This window comes from Thalia democratica, chromosome 2, assembly GCF_965202585.1.
Source record: "Thalia democratica chromosome 2, ktThaDemo2.hap1.1, whole genome shotgun sequence".
In the NCBI taxonomy this organism is placed as follows: Eukaryota; Metazoa; Chordata; class Thaliacea; order Salpida; family Salpidae; genus Thalia; species Thalia democratica.
In genome coordinates, this window is record NC_139166.1 from 61,256,401 (window position 1) to 61,277,627 (window position 21,227).

Below are 21,227 nucleotides of genomic sequence, written 5' to 3' on the forward strand. Positions count from 1 at the left end.
TATGATATACAACGTGCTTAATTTATAAACGTAATATTTGATAAAAATGATTTTAAAACATGCTTAAAACATTTTAAAAGACTTGATAACTTTACTTTTGTATAAAATTATCATTATTTTACTTATTATTTATAGTTGTAAACAAAAAAGAACAGATTACATATATTTAATAAAAAATACACGGTACATACATTTTATCAATTTATGTGTCAAAACTACAAAAATATTTTTATGTAACCTGGTATTAGTCTTTTAATTAGTCATGTTTAAAGAAAATAGTTGCTTTAACTTACATTTCAAACTTTGTATACATGAGTAAATTAAGCATAATATGATTGGTGACTAAAAATATTAAACTTTATTAAAAGTTTTCGATTAAAAGCTCCTCAAAATAGCTTTGTGTTGTTTTTTAGAGTTAAAGTTAGTTTCTACTTTTGTTTTGGTTTTAAGCAACAAAATAATGTCTACGGAATATGAAGTAATTATAAAAGTTAGTTTAGTTCGATCGATATTGTTTCTTTTTGGTCATTTAAAAACTTAATCTGATGTATTTATAGATTTAAATCAAATTAGTTTTAGATTGTCTAATTAAAACAGTTGCTTTTTACACTTTATTCTTTTTATTTTTAGTTACACTTGAAGTTATTTTTATATTATAATGCTTAATTTAAACTATCAAATCAAGCGTTATTTTATCTAAAAAAGTAGACCAAGTTTTTCAAAATGAATATTTTTATCTGTTCAACACGATATTATAACACCAAAGTGTACATGGGGACCATCCCCAGAAACAGCATTTTTATAGAAAGCATTTATTTAATTATTTCATTTATTTAAACTGCTACCCTTACGATAAATGAAATATATAAGTTTAAAATAATTTCAGTTGTAAATTAGTACTTGAGGGCTATTATTTAGACCTTAGTTTAGTTTTAAAATACTGTATTTTTTTGAATATTTGTAGCTTCTTGAATGTTTTTTCTTGGGTGTTTTAGCTTTCAGAAACATGTAGAAGTACACTATTAGTAAACCAAATTCACAAAGAGATGTTTAATATATTTGTCTAAAATAAAATAAAAATGTTAATGAAAATATTAAAAGCTTAGTTTTTTTGTGATTTATTTTGATGAAAAAGTAAAAACTATTAAGTATAGTTTAAATACTATGCAGCATTTTCCAATGCCTAAAAGTTTTAAGACGTAAATAATCACAAAATAAGATAAAAATTTTGAATAATTTTGTTCAAAGAAAATAAAAAACAAAGTAAACTGTTTAATATGCGTTAAGATTTTAATGGTGGAAAAAAATTTTAGATTTCTGATTTACTTAAACTTACTCATCTATATATAAAATAGAAAAAAAAAATTACGTTCAGTAATTTCTCTTTGACTTTGTGTAACTTAATTTTTTGTTTATGAAATTACATGATCAAAAATTTTTAGCCTTTAAAAAAACGCGATTTGTTTGAACTGTATTTGGTAGCATCAAAACTTAATGTTAACAAAATAAGTTTCCAGACTTCCGACAAGCACCCTGACCTCTCTCCCAACTTCGTCGACTTCTTCATCCAGCTCCACGGAGACGGCAAGGACACGGATTGGGTGGAGCTGGAGACGCCCAAGTTGGAGGCAATATTCAAAGGAAGCCGGTTCAAACCGGGTATGGAGGGAAAGTGGGTGATAAGAACCGAAAACGTCGGAATACCAGACTACTTCAAACTGAGTTTGTTTGATTGGTTTGTATAAATGTGTTTTTCTTAAGCTTGTTGTATAACTAATTATTGCTGCAAAAAGCTACTCGCAGCAGTAAACAATTTTTTTTCGCTTATAATAGTATTTTTCCTCAAATTAAATAATCAAATTTACGTGTATGTGTAGAAAAAAAATACTTTAAAACCTAAAACACGCTTTTAAATTAACATTGCGAAAGGTAAAGATTTTTTTTTTGTTGTCACAGTTTGTTTATCTAACACAGGGTTTCTGCAGAACGTTTAAATAATTGGCAACTTGACAGAATTTTAAGAACTAGTTTTTTTATTAGATATCGCCTCATTACTTCATTATCTCCAACGGGGCACATTATCAACGTCGCTAATCCCTGATTTTTTTTCTTTAATTGATAGTATTTATTTTCTTAATATTACTATTTTTGTTACTAACTAAAATATGCTAGAAAAACTGCCAGTACAGTAAAAATCCGTCGTCGCAAAGTTTTTTGCTCGAATAAACCAACCTCGTTTACATACGTTTAGTCAAAAACAATCTTATAAAAGGATTTTGAATTAAAGTTATAAAAGCTTCAAAAACTTTTCACGTTTTAATAACTTAAAAACTGTTTGATATCTTCAATTTTATTACATAGGTTTAAAATTATTCTGGATAAACAAGTTTTATAAAATTCCAAAGCTTACCGAGACAAAACCTTAGTATCGTACGTCTAAATAAAGATAAGGCGTATTTTTTCAGTCGTTATCGGTTAAACGTCCGTAGGCTAATTTAGCGGCTTTTTGTCTTAAACTTATCTACTTTTTTTCTGTATTAATTTAATGATTTTTTTTTAAGTTTTTCGCCATTTTTTTGATTTTAAACTCTTTAACGTTTAAATTTTTAAGTAGAAAAATGTAACTCTTATGCTTTACAAAACCAAAGATAATGTTATAAATACGTATTTTTGTTTGTTGTGTTGATTATATGAAGCGTTATTTAAGTTACGCTCGCTTAAAATTTTGTTAGTTTGAAAATTTAAAAACTTGAATGTAAAACGCAAAACAAAAAGTACTTAAATCTGCTTCAAGTGCCTTAACTTAAGTTTCCCTGTAGACTTTCAATAAAAAAATCAAATAGAATTATTCAACTGAACTACAGAAAACTTTTATAATTTTAGTCAGTTTTAAAGTGTTTTATATATAAGTTAAAACTAATAAAAGTTATAAAACTCATGCCTAAAATATAGTTACATGTTTAAGTATTTTTACCTAGTATTATAAAAACAATATTACTAAAAAAAATATTCAAATATTTAATTCACAACAACTAACAAATGAAAAATAACAATTAAGAAAAAACAAAGAAAAGTAAACCATGGTTTTGCGAGCTGGTCACAATAAGCCAGAAAAATGCAACAGACACCAACGAGGCTTGGTCGCGAGTTTACCCGGTGTATTCCATTATAGCAACAGAATTTGCGGTTTTCAGTCACACAAGTGAGTTATAGTATACGATCGTTTGGAATGCTATAAACCAGTGGCGTAGCGTGGTATTTTGGTCAGGGGGTGCGCATTTTTTTTTCTCAAAAATCCTCTAAATTAAAACTTTTGTAATTAGCTATAAAAAAACTTTTTATAAATAATTTAATTGAAATAAATTTATTAAGTAAAATAAGTTCGTTAATTGTTTTAAAAAACATTTATATATTACAAAATTAAACAATTAAATAAAAGTATAAATTTCATTAGAACTACTTATACTTGCAAAAATGTAAACTTACTAAATAAAAATTGTTTTTATTACTTATAGTAAACTTAATATCTTTAAAAATTAATATATTCAATAAAACGAAATTATCCGTTTTTTTTTTCGAAAAAATATCATTCTCTTTAATATACAATACAACAGTGATAACTACATCTCATTGCACATAATTTTAACAAAATTACACAGAAGTTAAAATAGACCAACTTTATAACTGTTATTACAGTTTATTACAACTTTGTAAAATATTTAAAAGTATACTTTTTAGATTTAATTCATTTGATTGTATTTGTTTAAAATAAAAATCACAAACAAAGTTTCTTTCTCATAGGCCGACACGCTTATCTTGTATGTTTACAAAAATAAAGTTCAGAAAACTAGCAGTAGTCTTAACAATGTAGCATAAAAAAAATTGTTTAATTTTTCTTTAAGCGTGACGTATTTTTGTAAACTTTTTGTAGAAAAATAATCTGCCATAAGGTTATACTACAGCGGTGCGCTATATTAATTGCGTACTTTTTGAGTCTAAATTCTTATGAAGTTAATGAACTTATAAATTTTTTCCTTATGGAGTTTTTCATCAACATCGGTGCGCATTTGCAATTACGCACCGAATCAGTATATTGAGTAATAACATTTACTTTCCTAACTTGTCACTAATTGGTATTCAAAATTTCGTTTAACTTTTTGAATACTAGATAAACATAGTTGAAAAAAGGCAAATTAAGCAGAAAAAATAAATTATAAAGGATAAAGATATTACATTCTCTTTTTTTTACATTTTTATTTTTTTGGGTGGCACGCATGCGCCAGTGTCCCTCCCCACGCTACGCCCCTGCTATAAAATATTTCTTTATTGAAAATATACTTGTCTAGGGCTAAACATCGTGTGTAATGCTTGACTGGTTTTATTGAAAATATTACTGTCGATGTCATTAAAGTGTTGAAGTGTTTTAAATTATATTTTTGTTTTAAATTGTTTTTACTAGCATTAGTTCAGCAGAAAATAACTTAAGGAATATTTTATACATATTATTGCCTTCAATTTCTAAGTTTGCTTTTATACTTAGAAAACTAATTTATTTTTTAAAAATATTCTTTAAGTTAGAATTCATTGTAAATAATGTTCGTTTTAAAACCGTTCGTTCATAAAAAACTTTGTATAAGAAGTTTACAAAATTTGTTTAACTTTAAGTTTCGGCTACAAAAATATTTATTACTATCTTAAAAAAGTTTAATAACTCACATTTTATTACAATAGAAATAAAATAATACTTTTACATTTTTATTAGTTTGGTGTTTTTATAAGAATAACAAAACATGACTTTGTTTTAACAACAATGTTTCGTTGAATGAAATATCGCCAAACTTTTGTGTTTAAAAAAGCTTTGTTATAATCTGACTAGCCGTCTTTTAGAAAAAACACTGTTGCTGAAATAAAGCCAAGCATAATATTATTGTCATGATATGTTTGCTTATGTTGAACTTTGTTATATCTGCTTTGCCTGCCTGCTTAATCTGCAATATAATGATTGTTTTTATATTCACCAACTAAGTAAAATCTACTTTATAAAAACAACCGCAATTACAGTTAAGGTCATTTAACGTGTACAATTTAAGGCCGTCTTCCACAGAACGAAGGGGACACGAAACTGGTCAGGGCCACACAACTCAACCAAGTCAGGGAAATAGTCAGGTGGACGACGGACGAAGTAGCTGCTAAAGGTGGGTTGTTTTAATAACACTTTCAACAATGTGAAGTGCTTAAATATTAGATTAATTGTTCTTGTAAATATATGAAGCCCGTAAAAAACTACAGCTTGAATCGTATTAAAAATGAAACCTTAGTCGTATACACTCGGTTGACATTTTTCCTAAAAGCAAACTAGAACAGTACAACTTACAACATTTTACCACCGTCCTCTACACAAGGTGGGCAGCCCCTTTATAAAAAAAACATCAATAAAAAGTCGCTCGCGGTCCTCAAGTAAAGAGAAAATCGTGCGGCATGCTGCATTTGTGCGAAAAAATTGTAGTGAAGAATAAAACAAATACTGATTCAAACTGTCAACGCGATAAAACATGCGAAAACAAACTATTGGCAGCTTAGTATGCTAATTGAAAACAATAAATTTTATTTTTTATGTTTGAAAAAAAGTATTTCTCTAAGTGGAAAGTAAATCGCGAGCTTCGGTTTGCCGATACTTGCTATAAAACTTCCATCCTTTTTAATTTTTGTAATTATGGCGTAAGTTTAAGTCTTGAAAGTTATTGCTCAAAAATCTGAATCGGTTTAATGGACGGACATGATATTAACAAAAAAAGTTGTGATTCGTTTTGAAATCTAACAAGGTTTTGTTTTTAAAAAAATTATTATTGTTAAAAACAACTATTTGCCCTAAATTTAACAGATAAAAATAATCATAAACGTTGCAAAGTACTTTCAAAATAAACAAACGTTTTAAATATATAATTTTTTAATTTTTTATTTATCTGTATCTTATACCTACAAATACACAACTTGAACTATTTCTTGTGGTTTTCTTTAGATAAGTTACATACTTCGTTTACCTTTAAAGCCAGCATAGTAAACAAAAGATACTAAGAAATTCAAGCATATTTTTATTTACTGATTCAACTTAAAAAAAGCTTTCTAAACCTTTTATGGTTTGTTTTCTTCCGATTATTCTTTTAATTTATAACAATTATCTTAAAAAAACCTCAACTTTTATTCAGTTTAGACGCATAACGTTTGTTTCTTTAGTGCGTTTGCAACGCAGTCATTGACAATTAAAAAAATATTTTTTTTATCAAAACGCAGGCCAGATGAGATGGATCGACGCGGCGAGTTACGCCGATCTTCCTCTCGGCCTGCAAAAGTCCCATTTCAGGTTCTTGGACTTTGCCGAGTTCGGACTGGAGGGAGTCGTCCCGACGGCCGTCAAGAAAGTTTTCGGTAATTTTTTCTTGACACAAGTTCACTTGGTGTTAGTAAAGTTTTTGATAATTCAGCTAATTTCAGCGTTCGCAACGAAAATCCACACGCTCGATGACTACCACAAGGTGCACAAGTTTCTCGACCGGCACGGCGCTCAGCAAACCAACGACTTTTTAGTTGGGTTGGTTTTAATTTAAAAAAAAATAACCAAAAAAAGCTACTTTAGGAAGTTTCACTTCAAAGTTTGTAACTTCGATTTTTTTTACTTAAAGTAGAATGTTAACTAGCTATAAATTAGAGAAGCACTTAATCTCACTTTTTTTTTAATTTGTCATATCGATGTTATTATTTGAATTTAGATAATGAGATTTATATTATATAAATAATTTAATTATTTTTTTGCTTATATATTCAGAGATGTTTTATTATTAAAATTCTCGAATAAATTATGTTGCAGTTGGGACACGGACCAAGGTATGGGCCAACAAATGCTTACAAGCGCCGCATCTTTCATGTTTAAGGAGTGCAAAGAAATTCCTGATCATTTCAAAGTGACAGATGAAGATGTGAAAGATCTCTTGGGGGGAGAAACCATTGACAGCCAAATTGCTGTTATTTTCTTTATACTTATTAAAACTACAAGCTTCAAATTTTTACTTTTTATTATAAAAAAAATTGTGCTATATACAAATTGTCTTTGATTATTTTTCAAAATCATAAATATACTTTTTTCTTGAAAATTAAAATTTTTGCTCTAGCTCTCTTTGGTTGTACTTAAGTTTAATTTTTACCTTACTCAATACTTTATTTTGTCATTTTAATATTTTTAAAATTAAAATATTACGTAAAAGAGCAGGTAAAACAAAAATGATAATTTCTTACTCCTGTTATATAAAAAAAGGCGGGAAAACTGTTCATATCCGACTTCAGCTCATACTACTCCGAAGACAAGAAGCTGATTTACACGAAGCTGGAAAACGGCGATCCGTGCAAAGTTGCTCCGGCCACATGCCTCTTCCACGTGAACCCGACATTGGGCTTCGTTCCCATCGCCATTCAGTTGAAGCCCAACGACAGGGATTACCTGTTCACTTCTGACGGCAGCCTGAAGTGGCTGCTGGCAAAAATGTACTACAGGAACGCTTCGTTTTCCATCTACGAGGTTTAAAGTAGTTTGGAAATTTTTTACTGTTTTTTTAAGTGTTAGGTGTTTGGTAGTTTGTGTTAATCTAACACTAAGTTAAACTAAAGTTTATATAGGAAACGCTAAAAATTTGTAAGTTTTGTTAAGTAAGATTCTTTTAGCCAAAATGTTCTACATATAAACTCAAGTTTAAGCATACATAATGACAACTTAAGGGCAGCACTTTTACCGTTCATCGGCCGTAATTTACCGACCCCTGATCTAGTTAAGAAAAATATTGTATAAAATTGATACTCATAAAAATCTTCAAGAACTTATAAAGAGTTTAAACTTTTATCTATAAAATTACAAATCAGTACTAAGCTTTTGTCTTTGTTGTACAGATTTTAATAACTTAAAAAATATTTTGACTTTAAATTCAAAGCCAAAACTTTTTAAACAATTTTTAGATAAAAGTATCGAAATAAAAATATCTAAAATTGACTTAAAGCTTATAATTTTCAGTGAGTTATAAACTTAGTTTTAAGTAAGCTTTGTTTCAAGTACATCAGTTAGCTGTTTTAAAACTGATAACCATTCTGATCCCTTCCACAGTGGATAATTCACTACTCGATGACGCACGCCACCATTGAGGCATTTCAGGTGGGAATATTCAGGACGTTGTCGCAGGCGCACCCCATGTACAAGTTGTTGCGCCCCCACGTGAGAACAGTGGCTGCCATGGGCGCATTGGCGAGAGAGGCATTGATCCCGCCAACTTCACTGATGGCTTCCGGCGTTTCCATTGGTTAGCTAATGATTTTGTAAAAGTTTTTCTTAATACTTTAAAAAAAAATCTAATTTTTATTTTTTTTTGAATAAAATTTATAATAACTTTGTTTTGAAAGTATCACAGTTTAACTTATTTTCCTAACTACAAAAGCTAAGCTGATGATAATATTAAAAAAACAAAGAACAACTCATTGAAAAAATAATTACTTTAATAGAAATAATTTTATTTTGACAATATTTTTTATACCAGATGCAACATCAATGTTATTAGCACACTATAAAACTTACAACATTCAAGACTTGAACGTGCCAAAAGTCTTTGAAAAAAATGGTATGAAGTTTTGTTTATTAATGCTATGACGATCTGATTTTTTTAAATTCCTATAACTAACTTTTGATGTTAAATACAGGGGTTCATCCTGAAAAAATTCCGCACTATTATTACGGACAGTACACTCTGAAAATATGGAAAATAGTTGAAGATCATGTGACGGACTTTGTGAATTTGTACTACAACTCTGACCAGGTAAGCCTAATACTTCTAAAAGGATATTCTTTTTAACGTTTGTTTTTGTACAATTTTTCCTATACAATTATTTTTATTAATTTTCTTAAACTAAAATTCAATCCTAGCTGACAGATTGGTAAAGAAAATAAAAACTTAAACTACTGCGTAAAAGAGCACATTGTTTAGTTAGTTACATTATCTTTACAATGTTTAAAAGTATGAGAAATAGGGTAAAAATTATATTTCTTATTAAAACCACAAATACCTTCAACTCTTAAAGCCCACAGGACGTGTTGGACGATGTGGAAATTCAAAGTTTCGCCCACGAGATGGCGCATGAGGCTTTCGGGTGGGAAGACGGTAATTTCAGGGGAATGCCCGATAAAATCGAAACCAAACAAAAACTGGTACGAATATGTTATAAATATATAGATTGACTTATTTGGTTAATAGAGGCTTCTTGTAGTGGCTACATGACAATTAATAATACCAAAAAATCAAATTTTGACAATTGTAGTTTTCTTAATTAATTCTTAGGGGCCTTATTTTAAAAATTGATAAATATTCGAAGAAATATACTTGTATATGTCTAATTTATAAGAAAGTGATTTGAAAAAATATACGATAATAGTTTTTTTTATAAAAACATTTTTTATTAGGTTGTTTACTTATTTTAACTACACGTAAACCAATTAAAAAAAAAAAAAATTTAAGTCTAATAAAATAATGATCGTAAAGTTCTATAAAAATGTATACTTCTTTAAAAAAATAGTTACTACTAACTCTAGATTATTAAAACTTTAATTATCAAAATATTAATAAGTTTTACTGGTAATTTCAGAAGAATTCCCAAATAATTTTAAACCAAACAAACATTTGTATGAAATAAATCTTTATAAAACTTGACAGAATAAATAGGCTAAAAAAGTTTGTAAAAGGTCAAAAGGTCACATGACATACAACTCTGAAAAAATGATTTATATAATTAAGTCCTATTTTGGTCAAATAAGTTTATTTGGCTATGGTTTGAACGTTTTTAATTTAAATACAAAACAGATAGAGATTTTCACGATAGTGATAGCAACAAGTTCTGCTCAGCATTCTGCAGTCAATTTTGCTCAATACGAAACTTACAAGTTTGCACCCAACTGTCCTTCCATTATGAGAATGGACTGCCCTAAAAACACCGAAGTACGTGTTGTTTGTTTTTTATTTGCTATCATAATAACAATATGTATTTAAATTTTTTGTTCACAGTCAAGTTATGTGGTAAAAACATTACTAGCTTAAAAAAAATGAATTTTCTCATAAAAATCACTTTAATAAAGATTTTGTAAGGCCAAAATTTAATCAATAATTTTAACAGAAAAAAATTTAATAAATTTTTAAGGAAGAGCTAGTAAAAACATTTCAACATTAACTTTTAACAGGAAGTCAACTTAAAGAGAGTGTTAGATTTAGTGTTTAGTATTTTAGATATCTAATAAATTTAATAAATGATTATTAAATATTTACAAATTTAATAATTGTATAAACATTATCAAGTGTTGTGATAAATTATATTTTAAACGTCTATTAAATTATTTATTTTTACAAACTACTTAAAAAAAAATTTAACAAAGGCTAAACTTTATTCAGAGCTTGAATATAAAACAACTTATATATTATGAACCAACTTTTTAATTTTGAGCTATAAAAACTTAACTTATTGTGGTATGTTGAACTTTAACATAAGAAATTTACAGGAGATCGACCTAAAAAGGGTATTAGATTCTCTACCAAGCATAAGGCAAACAGCTTTTGTTGTTGGTATTGTCTACGCTTTGTCAAAATACTCAAGAGTTGAGGTTATTTAATTATTGGTTTTATTTATAAACAGTCAAAATATTACGTTTGTCTTGATTTTTTATGTTTGTTTAAATGAATTTTCCTACAATAAAGACTGTGCGCATGCAATGTTCATTTTTACTGAAAATACTAACCTATACTTTTAAAATATGCTTGGGTTTTAGTAACTATAGTTTTTCCAAATGTTATATTGTTTCTTCAAAGTATGCAATCTAATTCATTTAGAGTAAAAGGTAATCATAAAAAGACTAAGCCTGCAACTTTTGATTAAGCTATTTACGACTTTTTTGCAATTATATTTATACAAATATTCACAGGTATATTTACAAATAAAGTTTTTCGCAGGTATATTTGGACGACGAGTCGCGGCCGGAGGAGGACCGTCACGGGGAGGTGTGGTTCTACGGTAAGGAGGAGAACAAGCTGATAGACAAGTATCAGGAGCAGCTGAAGAAGTTGGACGAGGAGATTGAACTGATGAACAGCAAGATCACAGTGGAGTATTTTTACATGGAACCTTCGAGAGTTCCCAAGAGCATCGCCATCTAGTCATGCGCTTTGTATGAAATTTCAACTAGAAAAAAGTTTTAAATGGATACTGCATTTAAGCTGTAAACTCTCTAAAGTATATTTTCAATCAACATAAGTTTTAAAGAAAATAAGAGAACTATTTTTTGTAAATTAAATCTTTGTTTTCAATTTACCTTTTATACATGATGACACTGTATTTAAAACATTAAAACGATGAGCTGTATAAATAAATTAAATGCACTAAAAAACCATGTAAATTACTTAAATACTTTTATTTAAAAAATGCCACTTACATCTCTTTTTTCTTAACTTATTTTACATAAAAGTGTTTTTATTTTTTTAGATTTAACACCATTTCTTATTGTAAACGATTTATCATAACATTATTAATAATACAAATATTACAACTGTTTTGCCTTTTAACAATCTACAATTACTTTTGTTTTTATTCATATTTTATAGTGATCTATCGAATTCAACATTCGGACACGGATTCGGCCGAATCCTAATTTAAAAATAAGATTCGGATTCGGCAAAATCCGAAATTTTGGATTTGGTAGACAACTTTAACCTTTTTGAATTTTACTTAGTTGTTTGTCAAAAGTTAAATGAAATAAAAAAAATAGTTAATGATTTCACGCTTTAGTCGATAAAAAATGGCTACTTACACTTATAAAAGCCTTATTAGTTTTATTGAGAGTTTTGCATACAGTATAAAAACAACGATATTTTATTTTTGTTAAAATCTAAAATAATGTTAAAGTACTTAGTTAAAAGGTTTAATCTCAGCTTTTTGGATAACCGCTCTAATTTATTCATCATATGTTTAGTTTTTTATGTTTGCACGTTCTAATGAACTGCTGCATTATTTATACAAAGAGAAAAATTGAAACTTAAGTATGTAACTTTAAAGCAGATGCTTGCATACTTTTAGCTATATATTTTTTGTTAGTATTTTATTATTTATTTAATTTAATTTATGAAATATATATTATAACTTCCAAGATTTTAATATTTTATTTTAGAGACAATGTTCAAAAGAAAATAAATCTGCTAACAATAAAGTTTTAACTAATTTTTAATAAACTGCTGCAACTACTTGCATTATTCATTGTTGAACTCAGAATATTATGAGAATATTTAGAGCTTGCTGCCAATATGAGAAATAAGGCTTAAAAGCAATGATGCAAGATTTCACCAAACAACTTTTTCCTGGTAATTTGTAAAAGTTTTAAAACGGCTTATATATTTTTTGAGTAGAAAGTTTTGTAAAAGTGTCGTGTGGTTCTTTTGTATAATATATACATCACCAAAACTATCTTGCCTAAATTATATAAAGTAGTCTAGAATAGTCTTTAGCGTTGTTGTATAAAACTAACTGATACATTATAATAATTAAGTATAGTAGCATTTTATATTTATTACGTCCAGTTTAAAAAATACAAATACCAAGCTGCCCGCAGAGGGTGCTAAGCACAAACGTGCTAGAAAGTCACCCCATCTGCAGGAAACCCGTTAGCAAAAAGGTCAGGTTGACAATCTACCCACATACAGTCAACCAGACCCAGCTGAGACTTTGGATGTTAGCCCACCAACATCAATAGCTCACAGGTTTTTAATAAACTTTTATTTTATTTGATGTCCTATTTGTTGGAGTGAAAATTGTTATGAAAACAAAATCTTAAAATAGTTGAAGTTATATCATTCTCTTTACAGGGTTGCCTGAAATTTGAAAGTTTAGACTAGAAAACCTGGAAAAATCTGGAATTTGAGAAAAAAAATTACTAAAAAACCTAAAATTTTAAACAATTTTTACATGTTAAATAGTAAAACTTTGGTTTGACATAAGAAATCTTCCATAAAGATAAAAAAAATTTGTCATCATCACATTTTTCATTATTAAAATGTATTTTTAAAGTAGGTTTACAGTATCTTTTAAATGTTTTTATACAATTTAACACAGTTTTTAACCTTAAATTAAACATTAAACTAAAAATAGACCAAAAATGTGTATTTTTAAATACCTGGAGAATTTTTTGAAAACTTGTAGAAAATTTGCCAAAGACATTTGGCAACCCTATCTTTAGCAATAAGTGGAGACTGAAAATTTTTATTTGTTATATATCTTTAAATACAACAGTATTAAATAAATTATTAGGCTAATTTTTTACTGTATTTAGTGTGGAAATATAGTTAAAAAAAACCATATATTTTAAGATAATTTGTTTATAGCTTTTGTTAATTATAGCAATCAAGGATTGCCAAACACTCAGGGTACACAAGGAAACGCAGGGTATTTTTATATTATATAAAAGCTAAAACTATATGATAAAAAGCAAATCTGTTTCGAGGCTAATCAAGGTGGTGGTTCTCCTATATTGCCACCAGAGAAACAAAAAACACGACACTTTGTAAATTTTGATCCGAAGAAGTGTTCAACTTAATATTCTTTATCTAAAATAGAATCAAACACGGCTAATCAGGAGGACGAGCAACAGGATTCTAATGATGAAGAAATTGAAGCAGAAATAAAAGGTTTTTTGCTACTAAAAATTTGAATGCAGAAACTGAAGAGGATGAAGTTTTAAACTGGTAGAACTTAAACAAGACAAAATACCCACATCTTGCCAGTTTTACAAAGAAATATCTTACTGCACTATCATCTTCTGTGAATTCTGAAAGATTATTTTCTTATACTCAGAATTTGTACGAGCAAAAGCGCAATCAATTGCTTCCAAAAACGAGCAATTTTTTTTTTCTCCAACACAACTTGAAAAACAAGAATATGTCTATTGTAATATAACAGATACGGATTGTAGTTCATTTTATATTTTTAAACAGTTGCTTAAGTTAATCCATTTTTTTTTATTATGGTAAAAGTGTAATCCTGAATGCAATTTGAAAACTCTTTATTACATTTCTAGTTCTTATTATTTTTTAAGCCTTTACTACAGTTGGTATTATATTTAAATTTATTACGGCTCCATGTTTTTTCGATTGCACTTTGTTTTATGAACATGAACACTTGCAAAAATTTATATTCTAATTCGTTTATGGTCACAATATAAACTAATTCTTAAGTTAAACGTAAAAAGTTTCAACTTTTTTTATCAATTTGTTTTTTGCTTTAAGCACATATTTAAGTCTATAATTTATTTATTATGTATAACAAAAGTACAACTTAATTGTTAATGTTGCTTGCATAGACATCAAAGTATTGAAATTAAGTTTTGTGTATGTAGCTTAATTTTTTTCCACCAAGAAATTTGTGTTTTTTTACCTTTCAAAATAAGTTATTCTAAAATAAAAATGTATTTATTTAATAACACGTTATAAGTATCTTTCAAACGGTTTTCACGAAATAAGTGATAATTTATTACGTAATTATTATTTATAAACCTATATTGTATATACATAAAAAGGAGATTAAATAGTTCGGATTTCAATTATTAAATATTCTGATTCGGATTCGGTTTGGCCAGATCCAAATTTCAAAATTGATATTCGGACTCAGCCGAATCCTAAAGCCGCAGTTATATTATAACAATCGCAGTAATCAATATAAAAATGTTGTTAAGCCAAAATTATAACAAAATAAGCAATAATAGAGCACTACTGAAAAATATTATTTTTAAATAAAGAGACTAAGTGTAAGTTTTTACAACGAATACTTTTCCTTTAATAGTTTTTTTTTAATGAATGGTTTCGGCAGAAAAGTACCTCGCGGATCGCAGATTCTCTTTGAGAACGGCATTTGACCGGTGTCGCAGATTCCTGAGTCAGGATTTTGTTTTATCTAGTTAAATTTAGCTGTCAAAAAATAGTTGTCTGTTTGTTATAGAAACTTAACTACCTATTTCACTATAATTAAGCAACAAACTGAGTTAACAACAACAGCTTATGTTACATAATATGTCGCGAAAAGTCACATAAGTTTTTGTTTATAGTTGTGCGATTCAGTGTTTAAATAACTGCGATGTCGGAAGAGCATACATTATAAAAAAAACTAAATAAAAACGGATTAATAGCTCTTTATTAGAAAAATCGTAACTAATAAACAATTGTCCTCAAAAATTATAAACACAAGTACAAATTTCAAAAAGTATAAAATACTTAAAAACTATCATTTAAAGTTTTGTTATGATGATATTTTGTAAAACAACTAGATACAGTTTAAGAAAAAAATACGCTATAAAAAAAGTACGGATTTTATTTCAAAACTTTAGTTAAAAGAAAACAATTTTTTCAATATAAAAGTATCTAATTGTAGGCTTAGTAATATGTTACATAAAACTGAAAATCAAATAATTTTTTAATGGCTTTTATAATTTACATTTTGAAGGTTTAAACTAAACTTAATTTGAAAACTAAAAGTTGTTTTAGGTTAATACAGGAAACTAAATTACTAACACCTAACTTAGATTTCCACAGTCTTAATTAAGTTACCAAACCATTGGAAGTTTTAAAACGGTACTATATCTAATGTACTCTATAGCTGTAAACGGACCAGGTTGTACAGTCCATTTTTCTTTGTCGATATCGTAGATAGCCATCGATTTCGAAGCGCTGTCGAAAAAGAGGATTTCGCTTCCTATAGTAATCGGACTAAAATCGGGACTAAAATAAAATTCGAAAGATGGTTGTAATTTTATTCCTACAAACTGTCCGGATAAACTATCATAACATTCAGCAGCTATGTATTCAGCATGGGTTTCAAAGGCAAAGAGCTTATTTTTTACAGCTACCAGTTTGTGACCGTGTCTACCTTTAAGCATATTTGGCATCTCAGAGTTACACCAGCGGTCCGTTGAAACGTCGTAGACCTCGACTGAGTCAAACGGTTCATCTACGCAAGTCGCATAACCCCCTGAAACGAGAAGTCTGCCCCGGTACACGGTTGCGGCCAGATCTCTTCTTCCTTCACACAAGTCGCCAGTCCTTTTCCACTTTTGAGTTTTCACGTTGAACGCAACAGTCCGGGTCGTCTCCCAGCATTCCCACATTCGATCGCTGTTGACGTCCCAGTACAATCCCCCGATCACGTATATGTTTTGCATGAACGCGCAAACACAATACTCTTTTCTACAGTCAAGTGGAAAGTTAGCTGTTACCGGCTCAGAGAAAGTGTCGGTGAATTGCGAATATTTCTGAATAGAAATCGGATAAAAGTCTGAGTCACTTATATAATCTAAACAATCGAAAGGAACATACTTTTGTGTTCTTATATATTTCTTCATATCTGAACCTATCGCAGTACAACCAATAACATATATCTCCCCATTTAAATACACTGCGTTGTCAAAACGGGTATTTGGTGAACTTTTATTATTTGGCGCCTGTCTAAAAGTATTTATCTTTTTAAAATCACATCCTTCTATTTGTATTAGTTTTTCATCTTTAGCATGATAATCATATTTGTTGATCAAAAAGCACATAGATTTTAGGCTAAAACATCTTGCAACGTTGTAAATACTGGGTTTACTGTTATAAAAACTCTCAGAGTTTTCAAAAACTTCATTAATCAGAGCTTTGCATTTTCCAACTTTGTAAAATGAAGAAGTTCTTAACATTTTTTTACACAGCTGTGAGAAACCATGCAGCACAACAGAGGAACGCGAATTTTCATGAAAATTTTTTCAGCAAACTGTTTTCTTTCTTGAAAGTCGTAGCTAATCCAGGAGTCCGCTGCCAAAAATATTTCTTTTTCTGTATAAACGTTCACTTCAGAACTTGAAAAAAGTTTCAAGATTTGAGAGTAGCTAAGATGTAGAAAGTTGTTAGTTTCAGCAAAAAATGAAAAATCGTACTTGATGAAGCGCGAAATAGGTTCATTAAGATAAGAATGGGATAAGAATTCTAAAAATATCAAAGCATTTTCAACAGTAAGCTTACTTTTAATAAATTCGGAAAATTTATTAGCGACTGTTTTATTCAACAGTAAATTGCACATTTTCATTTTTGAAAGTAGTTTGCTTACTTCTGTTGTTGACTTGCCTGTTAAAAAATAGGATGATTTAATTTATTATCGTAAACAAAAAAAATTAAACAAATATGAATAGTTAAAAAATTACACTTTAAGAAAGATAAATCTTTTTATAAAACTAACCTTGTTAAGTTAAAAATGCATTTTATTTTTTTTTATAAATAAAAGCAACGTAAGTTTAGGTGTTTAGTTAAAATAAAAAATTCAGCCTGATTGACCAAAATAAAGCATGATTTTTTCTCTACTGGTGTTATTCAGCTTAATTTTCTGAGAAAATTTTATGACTTTTTAAGTAACTTTATTTATATTTATGATCCATAGGGTATACAAATTTAAATTGCACTGTTTGTGTTTTACTTAAGTAAATAGACTTTAATATCTATATTTAATTGTTAGTTTGGTATAAAATTCGCAGGTTTATTACTTATTTTAAGGTTCCTTTGATTTTAATTTATTTGAAATTAGTAGTGTATAATTTATTTCAAAATGTAATACTATTGTGTTAATTTTTTGATAGGTGTTTTATTTTCAAAGTAAAAAAAAACATTTTGAACACATCGTTTTTATGCTAAAACGTGCGTACCATACCGGCAATTTGTTTCTAGGTGGCAATTTACTGTAACAATGTTTTAAACACCATCCTAAAATCTAACCTGACATGTCTTTCAACTTTAAAAACTTTTCACCACTGATGATCTCTTCTACACATTTTTTTATAAAACTCTCGCACATCAAATCAATCCCAAGAAAGCTGGTCGGGCTAACTTCACGTTTCGTTTTTTTACAGTCCGCAACTCCCATACGAGACTTAATGGGATCATCCTTGTTATTTTTGACTGCATTTTTCAATCGGGCTGAGCGTCTTGGTAAGGATGTTTCAATGCTCAGGTCAGTGGGAAAAATACCTTGTTTATCCATGCATAAACTAATAATAAAGTACTGAAATATAATGTAAGCCTTTTTTAGACAAAGTTTTGAATTCTTTTACTTAACTTGTAAGTCAAACAAGGATAGTTTGAAAAGCTTAGTTATACAAATGTTTGATGTAAAACTAGAATAGTTTAAATTACACGTTGTAACTTCAATATTTAAAAACTTAAGTTAGTTAAAGTTTACGGCAACTAATTTCTAAACTATTAATTTATAAACTCAAAATATAATTTAAGCAATACTAAAAATACAAAACTAATACAAAAAAGATTACCACTCTTAACAAACATTAAATTAAAAAAAATTTTTAACATCATTAGAACAAAATATTTACTTATAATTTAAACTAAGTGAACAGTTTAAATAAAAAATATATAATTTTAAGCAGAAGCTAAAGCTATAAAGCAAATGCTCCACAGAAAAATCAATATTCTTATGAAATTAAAATAAACGTTTAAAAATAGTTAAAGACAATTTTTCGTTATACAATTTTTGTTAACAAACTAAACTCCCATAAATAAGCTGCGTTGCCAATGGTTTTAAGCTCGATTACTAAAATATATTTATTCAAAAAGAGTGATTCTCATCAAAGAAGTCAAAAAGGGTACATAGACTAAACAGTAGATCAATTTTCTCACTTTTTTTTTCATAAGACGCCCTTTGAAGAAAATAAAAAAGCTGTGGCACCTTAAATAGGATTTCTTAAAAAATACCCTTAAATACGATCAAAAATTTTTTTCTTCTTCTCTTCATCAACTCTAAAATATCTTGTTTGAGTTTTGGCCTCGTGTCCCAACCAGCCCTTTCCACAGCAAATAGTTTCATTAATTACTTAAAAAATGCTTTCTGAAACTTTCCCACAATATTAGTACGAGTTTCAAACTACCTTTAAACACGCCTAAGACCTTTTATTTCTCTTTATCATCAACTCCATAGTATATAGCGTAAGTTTTAAGTTGTGGCCTCCTGGCCTCTGCGACTACTCACAACTCCTCACTTTACCCTTTTGCAGCTTGTGGCCCCCTAAAATTCTGAAATGATACCCAAGCCCAAAATGGCTCAAAACCAAAAACTTTGTGGTTATTGAAACTCTGACAAATATTTTATGGTCTCAAAATTTTGTTTAATATAGGGTTCCTACTAAAATTCTAAAAAAATTATAGGGTAATCCGTAAAAAATTGCAAATTTGTAGTTATCAAAAAAATATTGCTTGATAGATATTGTTAGAGAACAACTGAGTTAGTATTTCCACAGAGGAAATTTTTCAAGGGATTTTTCGAAATATTGCAGACTTCTAGGGATTTATAGGGAAGTGGGAACCCTGTTAGTAGTGCGTTCTTTAAGAATGTAATATAAATTTAACTATGACTACACAATAAATGACAACTACAACGATTAATGTTAAACTAAGTGCAAAAGCAATATTTTAGTTTAATGGTAAGTTTTAAAATGATTTAAACATTATAGACCTCCAAAAATGTTTTTGGTAGGCTTAATCTTGTTTATATTTACTAAATAACTTATAGCACCATGTAACTAAAAAATGGTCAAGCACCAAGAATAAAATTGAAATCCAAGGAAGTTCTAGTGCGTTTTGTTTCAATATTGTCTAAGAAAATTTAATGTTTATTGTAAAACTGTGAGTACCCAGGAAAAACGAGAAAAATTATGGGTTGGAAAACATCAGAGAAATATTCTTCTATCACTATAATAAATAAACATAAATTCATGGCCTATTGAACAATTGTTATTAACATTATATATAAGAAACACACATTAAACTAAGTTGAAATTATTTGATAAAAAAAAGCTAGTATTCTCAACAAAAAGTTTCATGATTCCAGCTTTAGTTATTTAAGTCTTAGAATAAATTTTGACTTAAATGACTTTTATAATATTATATTTATGTACACAGTAATCCTTTTACCAGATAATTCTTATAAGTTAAATTGTTCATTATTTTCATATAACAAAATTTTAGTTTTTTAATAAAGTTATCATTTGAGATCTAATGACTAATATTTTAAAGTTTTTCTTGGCATTAAAAGTTGAATGTCAAATATTTATTGTTGTATTTTTAAAAACATATAGATACATAATTAAAACACAGTGTAAGTATAATAACATTTAAAACATATTTTTACACAATAAAGGAATTTTTTTTTATTTGTGTTTATCAATTTTTAGTAGATTTCTTTACCTAATATACTAGTGTCTGCAGCATACAACACTTACTAGATAAATTAAAAAATGTCTATGCATTTTGAAATTTCAAATGATATGCATCTTACTGTTATAATTATTTTTTTCTTTGGTACATAACTTCTAAAATATAAAGAAAACGGAGGAAAGTTTTTACTTAAAAATAATATTCATTTAATAAAGTTGACAGTGCTTTTAGAGCGACATGGAGATACTTTGAATCTCAAAAACTTCTAGGCTAAACAAATATAGTATGAAAGCAAAAAATAAATTGTAGAAAATGCTGTACATTAATAACGAACTTATTTTTTATTGAAATATAAACTTTGTATTTCGTTTGGTTTAATCTTCTAGTCACCAAAGAAGTCATTTACTTATTTTAGCACACTTAACTAGCATTCATAAGGTAACTATAAATTACACAGGGTTATCACTATGAGTAAAACAAATGTTCTGAGTCATCTTAATTTTTAAATCCTTAAAAATACAAGTTTTGAAATAGAAATCTGGACTGAGCAGAATTTGTTACAGTTTTAAAATATTAATTTCCTCAGTTGTCAATTCAAATTAATCCTATTAAAAATTTACAAATAAACTGGTTCAAATTTTCATAAATTTAAAACTATCCTGAGCTTTTTTTATACAAATAAACTAGTCTGAGTATTTTGTACATACTCGAATATGTATATTTTGATCTATCTAGATTCTAGAACATGGGCTGGCAAACTGTGCCCGTTATACTTTTAAGCTCAAAACGTTTAGAATTAGTAATAAGAGAAGTTTTTGTTATAAAAGCGTGTAAATAACTTCTTAACATGTTACTACTAATGCGTATTTTATTAACTTTTGGTAAAAATTATTAATTTATTACTATTATAATTATCATTAAATAGTTGCGGCC

The 21,227-nt window shown here is 28.1% G+C and overlaps 1 protein-coding gene across 1 annotated transcript; it reads left to right on the forward strand.

Annotated features, from left to right (window-relative positions):
- Positions 1-417: 417 nt before the first annotated feature.
- LOC145850007 (allene oxide synthase-lipoxygenase protein-like) lies at positions 418-11,894 on the forward strand. Its single transcript, XM_082955141.1, has 15 exons — positions 418-490; positions 1,518-1,722; positions 3,059-3,202; positions 5,091-5,195; positions 6,292-6,426; positions 6,493-6,589; positions 6,866-7,019; positions 7,310-7,570; positions 8,147-8,339; positions 8,574-8,654; positions 8,734-8,849; positions 9,119-9,238; positions 9,888-10,022; positions 10,577-10,678; positions 11,025-11,894. The coding sequence occupies exons 1-15, from the start codon at positions 461-463 to the stop codon at positions 11,226-11,228; spliced, it is 2,082 nt and encodes a 693-aa protein (XP_082811267.1). The 5' UTR covers positions 418-460; the 3' UTR covers positions 11,229-11,894.
- The last annotated feature ends 9,333 nt before the right edge of the window (positions 11,895-21,227 follow it).

Bases quoted from the DNA above. Each gene is read 5' to 3' on its own strand.
- LOC145850007 (XM_082955141.1), top strand. From the start codon at position 461: ATGTCTACGGAATATGAAGTAATTATAAAA. The intron at 491-1,517 runs GTTAGTTTAGTT...ATAAGTTTCCAG, and splicing joins AATATGAAGTAATTATAAAA to ACTTCCGACAAGCACCCTGA. The intron at 5,196-6,291 runs GTGGGTTGTTTT...ATCAAAACGCAG, and splicing joins GGACGAAGTAGCTGCTAAAG to GCCAGATGAGATGGATCGAC.